Genomic DNA, 17,569 nt, shown 5'->3' on the forward strand with positions numbered 1-17,569 from the left:
AGGCCGGTCTCGAACCCACAGGCTCAGGCAATCCACTCACCTCAGCCTCCCAAAGGCACGGGATTACAGGCTGAGCCACTGAGCCCAACAATAGTGCCTTGTTAATGAATCTCAAGCCAACCTTATTAGTTTGGGATCCCTTTCCCAGTCAGGCATCATTTATAAACCAACTGACCATGGATTTTAGTCTACTTTAAAGGGAGTTTCTAAATGATACCAGGTCTCCTACCATTCACTGAAGAGCGGGATAGGTTATGCTGCTCTGGTGTGGATCTCATAGAAAAAAGCCACAAAGACAGCACGTAGACAGAAATCCAGAGGAACCTGAAGGGCCCTGGACTTGTGGTACTGAAACCTTTCCTGAAGTCTCCCCAGATAAAGACACACACATAACTTCATGCTTCCACTTTCCAAGGGGTGAGGCTCTGACTCACAGTCAGAAGACCCTGAGATTCCAAGGACTCCAAGGAAAGACTCCTTGACCTATCAGCATGACCCCAGCCTCCGTGAACTTGTGGTCATGAAACTCTGAACTACTGCTGCGAAAAATCCCGTGCTTCATCTGCTAGGAGTGCTCAGTCTTTCCTTTTCCATCCAGATAACAAAAGAAAATAAGTGTACTAGAGAAAATGTGGAAAATTCAGAAAAACCAAAGAAACAGAAAAGAAGAAAACCTTCATCATTCATTGTTTTACTACCTTCAAACACTCAATGTGAATTGTTTGGTGACTTTCATAGGTACAGGTTTCAGAATATATGAGGAGGACCAAAAAACTCCCGAATTATCTTTTAGAAGGCTGGTCCCTTGTAGTACTCGCTTCCTCTGCTAGGTAAGTGCTCTAGGAACCAGCTAGCATTGTTGTGAGAGGCTGTGTTCAGCTTCAGTGAAATTTTTGGAGAGTCAACACGTTTGTCTGATGGGTGATTTACGAGTGCACCTTCCTACACCATGCTGATTGTCCAGTAGTTTTTAACCAAAAGCAGCATGACCCCCATGCCGCACCTTCCCTACTCAACTGACCATGCCCCAAGAGACTTATTTTCCTTTTCCTACATGAAAAAAGTACTCAAAAGGAAACGTTTTGCTGAAGTGGAAGAGGTGAAAAACGAAAACTAAAACAATGGCAGAAGCACTAAAAGGCATGAAAATTGACAAGTTCAGAAAGTGTTTGGAGTAGTGAATAGCATTTCGATAGATGTATTGCATCAAATGGAAAGTACTTTGAAAGTGACTGGAGTTGAAACATGTAAGAATAAATATACAATTTTTATTTTTGAGTTGAAGTCTCACTTCTCTGCCCAGGCTGGAGTGCAGTGTCACCCTCACAGCCACCCCAGCGTTGACCTGGTGTGGGCTCAGGTGATCCTGCCACCTCAGGCTTCCAAGTAGTCAGAACTACAAGCATTCACTACTATGCCTGGCAATTTTTTTTTTCTTTTTTTTTTGAGTTGGAGTCTCACTCTGTCGCCCAGACTGGAGTGCAGTGGCCGCCCCCGGCCACCACAGCCTCGACCTGCTGGGCTCCGGCGATCCTTCCGCCTCAGCCTTCCGAGTAGTCGGAATTCCGAGTAGTCGCACTACCACGCCCGGCTAAGTTTTTTATTTTATTGTAGAGATGAGGTTTCGCCTGCCCAGGCAGGTTTCGAACCCGCGGGCTCAGGCAATCCACTCACCTCAGCCTCCCAAAGGCGCGGGATTACAGGCTGAGCCACCGAGCCCGGCAGTTTTTTTTTTTTCCAATGTATTGTAGAGACAAGGTCTCGCCTAGCTGCCCGGGCTGGTCTCGAACCCGCAGGCTCAGGCAAACCACTTGCCTTGGCCTCCCAAAGTGCTGGGATTACAGGCTGAGCCACTGAGCCCAGCCCACAATTTTTTACAAACAAATCTCCGGTGTTTTAGGTCCCCCTTTGTAGGTTTGACTAAAAACAGCTGAAATCACACTGTACATACAACACTGTACCCCAATTTTTAGAAACTCTACCAAATCCTTCACTGAAAAACCTATAATGTCATAAAGAAATAATTTCTGGAGAAAGACAATGATGAGATGGTTTCTTACTTCTAAGAGACATTACTAAGCCTCTGAAGTCAATTCTAGAGCAATACATAGACACCACTCACTACACTTTGCAGGCAGGCCACAGAGTACACATACAATTGTTTCTGTTTATAGCAGGCTCCAGATACAGTTTAAGGAAAGGTAGACCTGAGCATATCTACTTCTTCTACTTCCTCAATTTTAGACTTAAATGAAGATCCTACTTTGTATTCTAATTTTGTCTACTACAGATTAAATTCGTATAAGTTCCAGTCAAATTCTAGAATGGCTTTTGATGGAATTGTCTCCTAATTAACATTTCTTCACTGTTCTTGGAGCAATGTGTTTCTAAAGTAATTTTACTATCTGAGACTCTGTGACAAGAACTCTCCAGCTCTGAAGCAAATAGAGAAATATTTATCAAGTAGTTCCTGTTCTTTTAGGGTGTGTCACAATTTCACTATTACATTTGTCCTCAGAGTTCAAGAACAGTGGGTCGCCTTATCGTTCTTTACATTTGATATTTGACTGTCTTCCTCCTCCTTTTCTCCTAGAATTTCACTGTAGAAAGACTCACAGGCTCATATGAAATCAGAGGTCAACTACTTATCAAGTAGAAGAAGGTGAAGTAATTGACCCAGTTTAGGAAAAATAAAATCCTCACAGTTGCTGGAAAGCAGGGTGGATACATAAAGACTTGGCAGTGACATGCCTTCAGAAACAAGAATTACTGGCCAGGAAATCATCTGGCCTCCAAATCTGCTTGCTCACAGTCAAAACCCAACTATAAATTAAATACAAAACAATTCAAAACAACAACAATAATAATAGTGAGGAATTCATCACTAGGATTTGTACTTTTTTTAAAAAAAGAAATAAACCACACTTCTCTGAGATGAAAGGATCTACCATTTTAAAAGTAAAAGATTGAGCTAAGTCCTATGAGGGATTAAAATTTTTACAACATGGTTTCTGCCATTAAGTAGCTTAGAATTATTTGAAGAACTAGGGTGAAAACAAAAAGTTATTAGTTAAAGTACACAAACCAACAGCACCTTAACAGTCAAAATCCTTTTCATGTAAGGGCAAGGAAATTCTAAGAAGTGGCTCAAAAGAATAACACAATAATAGCAAATCTTCTAGAAATCAACGTATCAGCAAAAAAACTTAGCAAGGACTCCAGGATTATTACCTACGTTCACTTTGTAGCATTAAAATTACATGTTTGTCAATTTAAAAAGTTATCCCATTCTAACTATATAATTAACCTTTATAAACACTTTCTTATAAAACTTCAAAACATTGGATAAATATGATCTCATTCATCTTTCAGTTAATAATGAAAAACTATATTACTGTTATTTAGAGACAGGATCTCACTCTGTCACTCAGGCTGGAGTGCAGTGACACAATCACAGCTTACCACAGCCTTGAACTCCTGGGGCTCAAGTGATCCTCCTGCCTCATCCTCTCGAGTAGCTAGAACTACAAGTGCACACCACCATGTCCAATTAATTCTTATTTATTTATTTTTTTGGAGAAAGCAGGATTTATTGAGAGGACAGAATAGCTCCCACAGTGGGAGGGGACCTGAGAAGTCTGCCCTCTTTTTATTTTTTTGTGGAGATGAGGTCTTGCTTTGTTGCCCAGGCTGGTCTCAAACTTCCTGGCCTGATCCGATCCTCCCACCTTGGCCTCCCAAAGAGCAAGGATTACAGGCCTAAGTCACTAACCCAAAGAAAAACTTGTCTTCCTTTACTAGAATTTCTCTAAGAACAGAACTGTAAATTAAATGCTGCAGTGTAACTTAGTCACGAGTAGAACTTGAGCCCATAAATACAACTTCTAGTTTACTGCCTTGCTAAAGACAAATAAGATGACATATTTGGATGTTTTGGACTACAGGAGGAAGGTTTAAATGAGCACATGAGACAGAAATGTTTTTGGTTTTCATCATCGTCAATACACAGATTTTTTCATCCATATCCTCAATGCTCTCAGTGAACAGAGTTAGCTAAAACACCGAGCTCCCTTAATTATTTGCAGTGCTATAAATGTACATATACACATACTGATGCTAACAAATTAAAGGTAATTACATTTTATAGATTACCTCTTTTAGGGCATTCCACAGCTCCTCATCCGTGTACTCATTAAAAGGATCCAAGTTTTTCCTCATTGTTCCAGTGAACAAAACAGGTTCCTAAATGCCCAAAATAGTGAATGTCATTACCGTAGCCTCTTTTCATTTCATTTTATTTTGTTCTATTTTCATTTATTCCAATGCTAACTTTCAAAAATAGAATTAAAATACAAAAAAAAACCTCATGATAATCATTAATTACAGGGTGCAAATGCCTGTTTACAAAACATGTCTATTAATTACATTACAAAGTGTGCTCCAAAATATCTTCCAGACCATTGAACGCTGACAAAAGAAACTGCCTTAGTGTGTCATCGTAAGAGGACAATGAAGAAGAAAAAGGAAGACTTGCTTTTTAAAAATGCATTGCTGGTAATATCTGCTTAAATAGGAACTACAAGGATATAGACATTTGGGGACGTTTACATCAAGAGAGCTACAAAAATTAATTGTCAATCCTGATGTGATACTGGAAAATACCAATAACATGATTGGTGAAAGTTGTGCTTCCAAGCAAAATTGTTAAATATTTTCCCAATTTGCACTAAAGAATAAATTAGGATATTTTTTCCATGGGTAAAACAGTCTTCTGGGATTGGGAATTTCCCTACATGTCAGAGTAGAACATTCTGTTCTTTGTCCAAGAAGATATAAACTACGGGGGCCAATGGTACCTCTATTTGTGAAGGGATCGCTACTGTTTTTCCATCAGTTAATACCCACATTATCCTGTTCATGCGTCAGGGCTCCCTGCCTCACAGAATCTCATCAGCAACTACAAGAGCAGGGTAACCGGAAGCCCATTGTGAAGAACATCATAATAATGTTACTTAAACAGCTGTTCCTGTTCATCTGCTTCAGAAGGTGCCCATAATTAAATCACCTTGAAATATTGGCCTCTTTCTGGATTTCAGATTTCAAGAGAGAATATTGTACAGAAGCTTGTGCAAGTTGCGTGACAGTTTTCTAGTAGCCCACAAGGATATGAAGAGGGAAAAGCCCAACTGACTACCTCCAATGAAGATGGCAGATGACAGGATGGGCAGATGCGGGAACAAGAAGACACGACTCTCCCGCAGAGACCAGTGAACTGCTGAAGGGAACCACCAGCCTCAGCTCTCACCTGGCCTTGGGCTGAACTATCCCTCCTCGTTTCTCAAAAGCTTGAGAAAGAGGTCATCACAGTGGCTCATGCCTATAATCCCAGCACTTTGGGAGACCGAGGCAGAAGTATCACTTGAGCCCAGAAGTTCAAGAGCAGCCTGGGCAACACAGCGAGCCACTGTCTCTACAAAAATAAAAAAGTTAGCCAGGCATGGTGGCGAGTACCTATAGTCCCAGCTACTTGGGAGGCTGAGGTAGAAAAGGATTGCCTGAGTTCAGGAGGCTGAGGCTAACCATGCCAGTGCACTCCAGCCTAGGCAACAGAGTGAGCCCCCACTCAACAAAACAAAACAAAAGCCTGAAAAGGAAGATTAAGGAGGCAGATTTCTTTTCCCCAGTCATGAAGAAGAACAACATTCAGAGAGCCTCCCAAAAATAGAAGGCAGTGTGTCACCAAAAAATATGTATCTATCAGAAAAATCCAAAACGTAAAGAGACTAATTTAGGCACTTGATTTGCACAAAGCTGATTTTTTTTTTTTTTTAGTTGACTCTCACTCTTATTGCCAGGCTGGAGTACAGTAGCACACTCATGGCCACCGCAGCCTCTTCCTGCTGGGATGAGGCCATCCTTCCACCTCAGTCTTCCAAGTAGCTGAAACTACCAGCATACGCTACCATGCCCGGCTTATTTTTTGATTTACTGTAGAAATGAAGTCTAACCAAGTTGCCCAGGCTGGTCTTGAAACCCTAAGCTCAGGCAATCTTCTCACCTCCCTCGGCCTCCCACAAAGCTGATTAAGTGGTTGATAGGCCCTCAAACTCTTGGGAAAAAAAAAAAAAAAAATCACTCGATATACAATGTTTCCAAATGATTACTGAACTGAACTGAAAAATTCCAAAAGCCATACTTAAGGTCCCCCTTAAACCTATCACATTTAATACCAAAGATTAAAACAACTGTCAAGAAATGGTGGAAATTTCTTATGAGGGGAACAACCATCATTCTACTTATTTCTGATTATAAAAAAAAACCTTAATTTTTGTAATTATCAACCCTAAGATTCCAACCAGCCAGGCAATTTCTCCTCCTTTTGTTGTTTAAATGAGGTTTCCAGAAACAATACATCCTGGTGATGAGAGGCTGCTACCACCATTCCCCTCTCCCCAAAGGGCTCACACTGTGGGCAGTATTCCATTCAGAGGCCAAAATCCAGAGACTCTGAGGATGGTGTATGAGGAGATAAGGGGCTAAAGAGGACAGAGTTAAGAAACTGGCTTTGAGTCTGTCTGGAGACGTGACAGGTGGTCTCTTCGCTTACATTAAAGGCAGGTCCATTTCTTCCTCCATAATGGCTTCTATGCCTTCAGGTTCCTCTCAGAGCAAAATCACACCCTGTAAGAGGTCTAGGGTTTGATTGAGTGTCCATTTGGGGTTTCAAAGTACACGCTAGAGATATGATACCTGAGCTTATCTATGAAAAAACTCCTTTGAGTTATAAAGACTCACGATTCTTCCTTTGATAAGTGATGGAAAGTCTCAGAGCGTTACTTTGTTTGGGAATATTTGGGCACAGTGGTTCTGGTGGTTGAAAACAGGTACAGGAATGCACAGTTCCCACTCAATCTCCTGTTCCATAATTCAGGGCCTTTCATCTGTCACCTTCCTCACCTTCTTCCCTTTAGGAAATTCCTTGAAATAGATGCTTCTTCCAGACACCGGGGACTACAGTTAAGATTCTTCACAGGTCAATCAGTTGCCTACTCTGGGTCCCTAAACAATGTCTGCAGCTGCTCTAGGCTGAGCTCAGCACACTGACCTCAGATACTCTGAAGGCTCTGCAACCGATAACCAGTCACTGCGGATTGTCATAAAAAAGCCAACATTTAAGCTTAAGCATTTCCCACTGCCATAAGGATTCCCACTTAAATCTACACTGTCAATTGGAAGGGAAATACTAGGCAATTACTCATATTTATTTAGCAGTGTTAGATAGGAAAAAATAGTTCAGAAAACAAGAATATTTTTCTCTGTTATGACATGACAAATATACGAGGGGAAGACCCCCCAAAAACCTGGAATTATCTTTTGGAGGGTGGGCCCCTTGTAGTATGCTCAGAATTCGTTCCTCCAGATCAAATGGTAAACCAAGAATGTTTTGAGAAGGTTGAGTTACGATTTGCAGAAGAAACGTCCAGCGTTGTGGCAAACAGGTGACTAGTTCTACCATGACAAAGCACCTGACCACACTGCGCTGAGTGTTCAGCAGTTTTTGGCCAAAAATGACATGACTCTCATGCCCTACCTTCCCTATTCAGCCAATCTTGCCCTGAGTGACTTTTTTTGTTTCCACAGATAGAAAAAAGTCCTCAGAAGGAAACTGTTTTGGCGATGTAGAAAAGGTGAAACCCAAAATGGCAGAAGCACTAAAGGTATCAAAATTGACGAGTTCAAAACGGTTTTGAGCAGTGGAAAAAGCATCTTTAATAAGTATCGTATCAAACGGAGAATATTTTTAAGGTGACTGAAGTTTAAACACGTAAGAATAAATATACAATATTTTATAAATAAATTCCAGGTTTTTTTGGGTCCCCCCTCATATATTTTATAATGCGTAAAATTTCAATCAAAACTTGTTGAATGAGGAGAATGATTTAATAAAATATTAACTGACTGAAGCCATATTTTTTTTTAAAAACCAACAGGCGATTCATTAACAATGTCTGTTTTAATATGCCGACATGTTTTATGCATGTGTTCACCTTGGTTTCTACTCATTCTACTGTTTTCCACTTGCCAAAAAAGAAACCATTATATTATCTTCAAAAGGTAATAAAAGTGCTCACAGTAGACACATACTGTGAGAGCAGATAAGGGTCAAATTAATTATAATTTCTGACAGATATTATTATTTAAAGTACCTACCTCCATGCAATGAAGTTAATAAACTAATCTTATAAATAAGTGTTGTAAAAATGCTTGCAGGCAGAATATTTCAGAGGAGAGATTTATGGTAAGACATACTACCTTCATGAAAATATACACACAATTTATTAGCCTAAGCATATATTTTTTCTGATGGCACATATTTAAACCTCATTTAATAAGAGTTTTATTTTAACCTGCACATTTAGCTGTCATGGTATAGCTGGGAAAACAAACATGTTCTGTTCAGTGTAATATTTTAAATGGAATACTATTAAGCATGGTATTTATCAGGGTTTTAAGGTCATACTTTTTAACAAGAATTCTTGTGCCACATTCAGTAGTAATCTTTTCCTCTGTTACTGACATAACACAAGTTCATATTAGGCATGTGACCCAAAGAAGCCCACACTGAATCAAAGCATTTAGTGTAGTAAATTGATAATCCCTCCATACAACTGCAGGGCTGGAAACTACGGTCTTCCTAGAGCTTTTGTATATGCTACTGAAAGACAAGCCTCTCATTATCTCAAGAAGAAACTCTACCCACTGACCTTCAATCACTGAAAACGACCTGGGACCAAGACAAAAACCATACAAGTAGTTACAAAACAGCAAGGTAAAGTACAACACTTACCCTAATCTTTTTGGGTCCCAAACCAGGAAACTTCCCTCTCCTAAAATATACCTTCAACAGCAACCACTACTGCTGTTGCCTGGTGTCCTAAGAGCTATGTTTTCATTTTCAAATCCTGAGGACCTTTATTAAGGGGTAGCTCATCTCCCTGTCAAGAATGAAGGAATCACCTGAAGTCACTTTAAATCTTGGGTTCCTTCTTTTTTTAAATCCTGTAGCCTCTGAATGAACTGATCATCATCCATTTTCAGAAGAAAAGAACATTGTTCGCCAACAAAGGAAAAAGAATTCAAGTCGTGTAAAGTCCTCTTTAGATACAAAAAGGTCACCAGCTCCAGGGAGCAGTTCCATGGGTTTTAATGACGACTTCAGTGTGCAGAAACAAAGGACCGACTGCATTAGGCCAGAATCCAATTGTATTTCTTTACTGGTAACAGCATACCTACCTCTTTTTCTCTTTGAGTTTTGTTCTCAAAAAGAAAAAAAGGGAAAGAAAACCAGGTAATAAAAAAGAAGTCTTAAAGAGACACACACTGGCTAACCTTTTCAACCTACTAAAGAAAACTCAGGGAAAAGAAATACCAAAATAGTAGAAGACTTTTAGTAGTGGGCTGTTTAAAAGGCACCTAGCTTTTACTTTGATATTAAAAAAAAAACTCTATTGAATAAAAAAAATGAATCTATTTAATCATAACCAAGATTATAGCTGTTGATGTTTGCCAACCCTTAGGGTGTTATCATAAATGGTGAACTTGCATAGAATTACTATCCAGTTGAAAACATTTTCTTTGTGCCAATAGGGTAGGGGCTCTAGGTGTTATGAACCCATCCAATAAAGTTTTGAAATCCATTTTTCCAGATCCTTCAGATAAGCGATTCTGTGGATACACAGTATCATCTTGGTGTTCTTTTTGAGAAGTGCATTTAACTACTTCATGTCATGGAAACAAAGGAAGCATACATTTCAGCTAACTGTTCTGCTCAAGAAAATTATTTAGGAAGTATTTTCACTGTTTGTTTCTCTTTTGAACTCAAATGAAGGGGTACATTTTTAAGGACACAGTAGTATTTTTTTTTTTAATGACTTCAGGACTAGCTCCTCACAGTGTATGTCACCATTCTGGTGCCCTTGTTCCTACCTAGGTCCTTGCAGCTGTCACTTACCCCCTAATTCTAAACTGCTCATGGTGGATTCACAAGGGATGGAGGACTGTGAAGCATTAACTAAGGGGAGGAACCCAGAAGACAGGGGACACAGGAGTTCACTGCTCTGTCCAGGGAAAAAAAGACACAGGCCTGGTTCCCCCAAAACCAGCCACTCAAACATGAAGTGAATACACCCTATTTCTAAAATGATTTTTTTTTTTTTTTAAAGTGCTGAGTGTCACTTGAGGTTTCTGGCACAAAAAAAAATATCACAACCAATTCAGTCTTTCAAAACCACCTGACTGTTCAAACCAGGAACAAAGCTTGAGGAATAGGTATCTTATCTTGAATTTGCTCTATATTTATTCTCTCTGATTATGGTTTTAGGGAATCCTTTTTAAGTGGGGAAAACAGAAAAACAATGAGTAAAATTATCTGATGAGTCATCCTTCCATTCAATAAATACTTGTGGGAAAAAAATATTTGGAGTCTAATAGTTCTGAGTTCTGATTCTACTCCCTATAAGCTATTTGCCTCAAGGAAAGGTAGGAATCTCCCCAAGTCTCAGTTTCCTTCCTAGAAAATGGGGCTAATCTAATGCACCTTGCCTGCTATGACAATCACAATATAAATGTGGCTTCTCACCTTGTGCCAACACGCAGCAGGAACCCAGCCAAGCAGGGCAGGACAGTGAGGCATAGTATTTTTCAAACTGCAGGCACAACCAATGGATCATGAAATCAATTTTGTGGCTTGTGCCCATCATTTTGTCTTTTATATGAATGGACAGAATAGAAAATATCAGGGTGCAGAAGCACAGAGAATATACTGAGTTGTGAAATTTGTTTCAGTGATGTATGTGCCGACATGTGCCCATGTGGAATCACAAGGCAAAGCAGAGGTCCTTTCGTGGATTGTGGAAGGCAAGGAGGGTTTCAAGTCCCTAGCAGAATGTACAGGAGCTCAGGCTCTGGAGTCAGTACTCTCCCTGTATTTAGTTTCAATTCTGCCTCTGCTGTGTATGCGTTAAGTGGGTTATGCTCTCCATGCCTCAGTTTTTAAATCTGCCAAATGAGGATGAAATGGAATTGTTGTGAGGATTAAGAGAGAGACGGGAGAGAAAGAGGCAAACTGTTACAACTTTAGGGATTACTACTCCAGTAACCTGTCTGGGACTACAATAAGCACCAGGGCACTAGAAATGAGAGAGACAGTCCCTGTCCCCATGGAGAGGCAGAAAACAGTGAGAAACATGGGCAAGGCTGAGAACAAGAGACCACAGATTATGATAGTCTTATCTTTTGTTCCTTTGGGGAAAACATGATATTTCTCTCCTTTTTTAGGCTTTTTCCTAACCTATTGTATGTTTTTGTTTGTTTATTGCTGCTTCACTATTTAAATTTATGTAAACAATTTAAAGAAAATCACCAAGAATCACAAAACATAAATAGAAATTACCAAGCAAAGTTCTTCCAGAATGTGTTACCATTTTACTCAAGTGGCGATAATACCCAAAAGGCCAGTGCCCCAAGCTTTAGTAATAAATTGTTACTATTTATTAAGCATTCCTCAAAGCCAGTATAGGGCCACAAACATTTTCTCATCCAGTAAAATCTTTCCAACAAATCTGAGGCAGTAATTACTAGACCTGGTTTAAAGACGAGGAAACTCAGAGGCTAAATGACTTCATCAAAGTCACCCACTTGTGTTGGCCAGCGCCAGAATAAAAATGTGAGTTGTATTAACACTCAGCACATGCTCTGAAAGAATCTATTCCTGGCGCTCCCAAATGATTTCCTGGGATGCTGCATGCAATGCACAGTCTCTTTAGACTACGTTTATTTTATCAACCTTGGAGACAAAGGTATGTAAAGTTAAAAAATAAAGGTTCTGTGTTTACAATGCTTGGTGATCATGATCTACATGGATACAAAGCTTAACACTGTTTTGTAAGCATGCTCCCTGGAGTACATACATAGATCATTTGCTCAAGAGTAGGGTGGAAACTTATGGAACAGAACCAAAACCTGGTGATGTCAAGGTATATTTAGTCTTTGCTCAGATGTGCTTCCAAAACATTACTGGCAGAGCCAAGAATCATCTAACGTTACTTCTTTATTTAGATTTCTTTTATGTACACAAGCACACAACCATTTCTCATTAAGAAGCATTAAAAGTAACGCAAGGCACGTTTCTAGATCCTTTCATCCTGGGATAGGAAAGCACTTTACAGACACGTTCATTACCTCTGATGAGTAGACTCATTTGTCCTTATTTCTGAGATAGGTACAACCAAAAGATAAAATGTGGAAATGTATACTCTCAGTCTCTACTAAGAAGCACTGAGTCAGGTTTTTAATAGGCAGAGGGAATCTTATATGATGAAAATTTCCTTCCATTTTTCCTGAAAGAAATATCTTTAATTTTTTTTAATTGTGGCAAAACACATATAACACAAAATTTATACCACCTAAAACATCTTCAACTATACAGTTCAGTGGTATTAAGCATATTCACATTGGCTTGCAGTCATGACAACCATTCATTCCCACAACTTTTTTATCTTACAAAACTGAAATCCTGTACCCATTAAACAACATTTCTCCATCCCTGTCTTCCCTCAGCCCCTGGTGACCATCATTCTTCTTTCTGTCTTACCATTATACTAGTAGGAGGTACTTCTGCCGTATGCCATTTTAGTGAAACTCCATATTTGACCTTTCGTGACGGCTTATTTCACTTAGCCTAATATCTTCAAGGTTCATCCACATTATAGCATGTGTCAGAATTTCCTTCCATTTTCAGGCTAAAATAACTTCCCACTGTATAGACCACATTTTGTTTATCAACTCATCTGTTGATGGACACTTGGGCTGCTTCCACCTTCTGGGTATTATGAATAATGCTGCTATGAACATGGGTGTCCACGTATCTGAGACCCTGCTTTCAGCTCTTTTGGGGATATGTACTCAGAGGTGGGTCTGTTGGAGTATATATTAACTCTAATTTTTTGAGGAACCTCTACTCTGTACCATTTTCTCACCAACAGTGCAAAAGGGTTCCAATTTCTCCACATCCTCAAAATTACTTTAGAGTAATTCAAATTATTTTAGAGATCAGTGGAAGGTAGCAATGGCTGTATTTGGTCTAGAAACCTACATTCTCCTTCCCATTGAGTGTCATGTTCTCTATGTTTCCTAATATACAGTCATTTAAGAGCCCTTTATTTCCACATGCCCAGAAAGCTCATCTGTTTGGCTTTTTTTCTTGTCTCTGTATCTATTAATATGTTTTTCATCCCAAGAATGTGCGTGTGTGTGCGTGTGTGTGTGTGTGTGTGTGTGTGTGTGTGTGTGTGTGTGTGTTTCTCAGCTCCCTGGATGGCCATATGATTGCAGAGTGTAAAAAAGTCCACAAATTTAAAAAACAAAACAGCAAGTTTGAAGTTGAATATGTGAAGTGTCAAAGCAGAAGGCAGGATGGAAGCTGTGCTGCCTCCTGGCTAAAGGCCCCAGGCTAGTGGGCACAGGGTCTTCATGATCCATGACTAGATACCTGGAGGGTAGTACTTGCTCAATAAGTACTTTGGGAATTTATGTTAAACAGATAAACCCAATGCAATGAGAGGAGTTTTGTGCAAATAATCCAGTCTCTAGAATGCTCCCTGAAAGACACACTTCTATTAAGAAGCAGAATAATAAAAAAAAGAAAACAGAAGAGCTAGTCAACTCAACCCTTTGCCATCATAGCAATCACATATTGGGTCTGCATGAAGCCCTCCACACACTCTTACATGTTTAGCCTCACAACAGCTCTGAAGTGCAGAGAGATGGAATTCCTCTTTCCATGTTCTTCTTCAATATTCGGTACCGCCTCCCTGCTTAAAACCACTTACTAACGGCTAGATTCTAAAAGTCTCCCCAAAGCGTCTATAAGCTTTGTAATTCTTACAGCTCCATGGTTTCACAGAAAGCCCTCCATGGAGATAATCACCTTTGAAAATGTAGCTTTAGTTCCTACAGCAAAAGTCTATCATTAAGACACTTAAAACTCCATGCTTCCCTAAGAAATCTCTTGAGTGCTAAACAAACCATTTATCATTATGTTCTCAGAATTATGTGGTTATCAGTGGATAAAACTGTGGCACCTGGGGAAGTTTAAGTCCAGAAATTTATACGGGTAAGTTATTATTAAATCAATCTCTCTCTCTCTCTCTCTCTCTCACGCACACACACACTCACACACATGAATGAACGAACAAACAAATCCTAGTATGAGATGAAAATACCTGTCGAAAATACCTGCTGTTAAAAACATGCTCTGTGGGGGGAAAGGATCAATCCTTTCATGCAATTAAAAAAAAAAAAAAAAAAAGCAATGAAATTGAAAGCAATTAAACTTAGGTGCCCTCATAAAAGAAGCATGTGACAACTCTCTGCCTCACATACCTGAGGTATGATTGACATTTTCTTCCTTAAATCGTGAAGTCCAATCTCAGTTGTCAAGATTTTATCAATCCAAATTTTACCTTCGGGTTCTGACAACCTAAAAAGGGCTGCGATGAGGGAACTTTTTCCAGCTCCTGTTCTTCCCACAATGCCAACCTACAGAGAAATAAAGGAGGAGGAATTAAAAAATAATAGTATGCAACAAACCTAGGAGGAAACTTTTGGTCTTTGAAGATGAAGTAAGGACTGTCTAAACTGAATGTAGTCTAAGAAAATTTTCCAACCCCAGCACTCCTGACATTTTGGGCTGGATAATTCTTTTTTAGGGGGGAGGGGGCCGTCCTGTTTATCATGAGATGTTTACTAGTATCCCTGGACTCTACCTAGTAAATGACAATAGTATACTCCCAAACTGTGACAGTCAAAAATGTCACTGACAAATGTCCCCTGGGTGCAAAACTCTCCCTGGTTGAGAATTACTGGTCTGAGTGTAAAAGTAACAGAATCAGCCTACTTGGCAGTGAAAGCCCAGGAGTCTCCTAAGTGGCTGATGAGAAGGCAATTCCTAAACTAGTTTTACTTCTCGGATTTGAATCTTTTGAAACTTGAGAATTTCTTGGATAATTTCACAAAGCTGTTAACAATTGAAATCAGAAGTATTATACATAAACAACATTCATATCGCCAGATTTCTATCATTTAAGACAAATTACTCTTTGGAAGAGAAACTTTAAAATATTAAATATCTGGTTATGTTTTGGCCTAGAAGAAGACATCTTAAAATTTTGAAATGCAGGTCTCAGTGTCTTAAAAGTCAGTAACCAGGAGCCAAAACACACATAACAAGATCAACATAAATATTTGCTATTTACACAGGGTCTTTCATCTGTGTAGTTCAAAAGGTATTTTGCAAACCAATTAATACTTATAATTGCCCCTTGGGAAATATTTGTGTCAAGTATCATGCCTCTTATTAAAGTCAAAGCAGAGAGAAATAAAGTACACTGACAATAAGATCAAAGAATCAATATAATGCAGGTAAAATGGTGGTCGGCAATAAAACAATACTGTAAAAACTAGCCTTTAGATGTGTGCACTTAAACCTGAATGCAGAAACTGGCCTTTTCACCAATGACCTTGCCCAATTGTAAATTCTCTGGTGGGAGCTTTGTAAGAGTTGGCATCATCCTTATTTAGGAATCTGGAATCAGTGAAGGTCATAAGACATGCCTTCAATCGTGTAATTTAATAAATGTAAAAGCTGTTACACAGAGGATCTGACTTTTACTGTGCACTGATTAGGTGCTAGAAATTTTACTTATTATCTCATTTGAATATCTCCACATTTTAAAAATATACAGCAAGTCCCCTACATATGAGTGTGTTCATAAGTCCAATTTGTTTGTAAGTTCAACCAAGTTAGCTTAGGTACCCAACTAACACAACCAGCTCTACAGTACCAGCTATATCACTGACACTTTTATGCTTGCTTCCAGATGTCCTGGGCTTGAAATAGATACTGTACTACTGCACTCTGTACAGTACTGTACAGTAAAGTACACAAAAGCACAACCACTTGTAGAGGATGCATGCACGTGACAATGTATGCTAGACATGTAAAAAAAACAGGTGATTGGACATGTGAGCACATGTTTGCATCTTTGAGAGTTTGCAACTTGAAGGTTCATATGTTGGGGAATTACTGTAATCTGTGGAGTCAATGATGACATTTCAAAAGAGGATTTATCTTGCTAGAGATAAATATGAGAATAGTGACTTTAGCTAATTTTATCTTGCCATTTTTAACCTTAATATAAGTTCTAATTTATATTTTACAAATGTGTCATTTCCTGCACATAGGTATATATGTGGCTTATGTGTGCTTCTGTTTATCTCTGGGTTTTCTCATATATAAATCACCTCACATCAGGCAAATGCCATATTTGTGAGACTGTGTGAATACTCACATGCCATTGACCCTACAGGACACTGATCTGTGCAAACCTGGACATATTTAGGATACTGGTAGGCTACTGGCCTCTCAAAAACAGGGGACACAGGGCTGCCTAGAACCCAGGAATAAAAAGTACAAAATCAAGTGTCGATAATAAGAAAAAGGTAATTTCAAGGAAAACCTGACTCTAGCTATTTCTCTGTATTGTTCAAAGTCAGCAGAACTGTGATCTGAAAGTCTTTCACAGGTCACCAATTGGTTTTACCAAATTCTTATGGAGAATATCACCAGTATCAGTAAGTTTACACTGGTAATACTGAAGAAACACCCTGAGATAATCTTATTTCAGCTGCTTTGCAATTGTCTCTTTACGCTTTCCCACTTGGGCCTCTTTGGTCAAAAGTTAGACATTTGTACTTGGTTCCCTCTTCATATTTGAGACTCAATGAGATCAATACCCAATTCTCCACTCAAAACAGCTGTTGCTTCTGATGTCCCCATTTTGATGTCATACGTTCTTTATCAAGTTCACGGAGCTCAAAACCACCACCTCCCAGCTTTCTCCAGCTCTAGCCTGAGGACTTTACTTCTGTTTCCTGACTCCCCTCATTTGAATTCCTGCAGCCATCACCTGAGTATAAGGCTGCATTCACCTTTTAAAAATCAAACTCCTTTTTTAATAATTATAATCAGTGCAAATAAATTTGAAAATGAAATGAGTATTAGTCATAACCACAAAACCCTTGACAACTGTGGGTGCATTTTCTTTCTGAATTTGTATCTAGGTGTGTGTGTATGGGTATGTGTGCTATGTGTGTGTTCCTAAAGATACAAACTCACATGTTTAAATGAGATTGATATGAACATACTGTTGTAATCTGTTTTTATTTGCTATTTCGTAAAAACATTTACTTTAGTGGCTACATAATATTACAGTACATATATTTATTGAACAAATTCCTTATTTGTGGATATTTAGGCTCGCTCCAATATTTTGCTATTATAAATAATACCATGCTAAATATCCTTGAAGCTAAATCTTTGCAAACAAGCTTAATTATTTCCTTAAGATAAATTCTTAGATGTGGAATTGCTGAAAAACAGGTATGTACATTTTCAAAGGAGGCTGTTAAGTCCTGCCAAGCTCCCCTCCAGAAATATGACACCAATTTC

The 17,569-nt window shown here is 39.0% G+C and overlaps 1 protein-coding gene across 1 annotated transcript in view; it reads right to left on the reverse strand.

The window, feature by feature from the left end:
• Positions 1–16,508, reverse strand: part of LOC103252127 (multidrug resistance-associated protein 4-like) — a gene marked incomplete at its 5' end in the record, with an annotated part of 43,359 nt that extends 26,851 nt beyond the window's left edge. The window contains 3 exons of the mRNA XM_008050734.2: positions 4,153–4,242; positions 14,443–14,598; positions 16,447–16,508. Coding sequence (XP_008048925.1) covers positions 4,153–4,242; positions 14,443–14,598; positions 16,447–16,508 — 308 coding nt within the window. The remainder of the gene's footprint in view (positions 1–4,152; positions 4,243–14,442; positions 14,599–16,446) is intronic.
• Between the last annotated feature and the right edge of the window lie 1,061 nt (positions 16,509–17,569).

This window comes from Carlito syrichta, unplaced genomic scaffold (assembly GCF_000164805.1).
Source record: "Carlito syrichta isolate Samal-C Ts95f unplaced genomic scaffold, Tarsius_syrichta-2.0.1 Scaffold153630, whole genome shotgun sequence".
In the NCBI taxonomy this organism is placed as follows: Eukaryota; Metazoa; Chordata; class Mammalia; order Primates; family Tarsiidae; genus Carlito; species Carlito syrichta.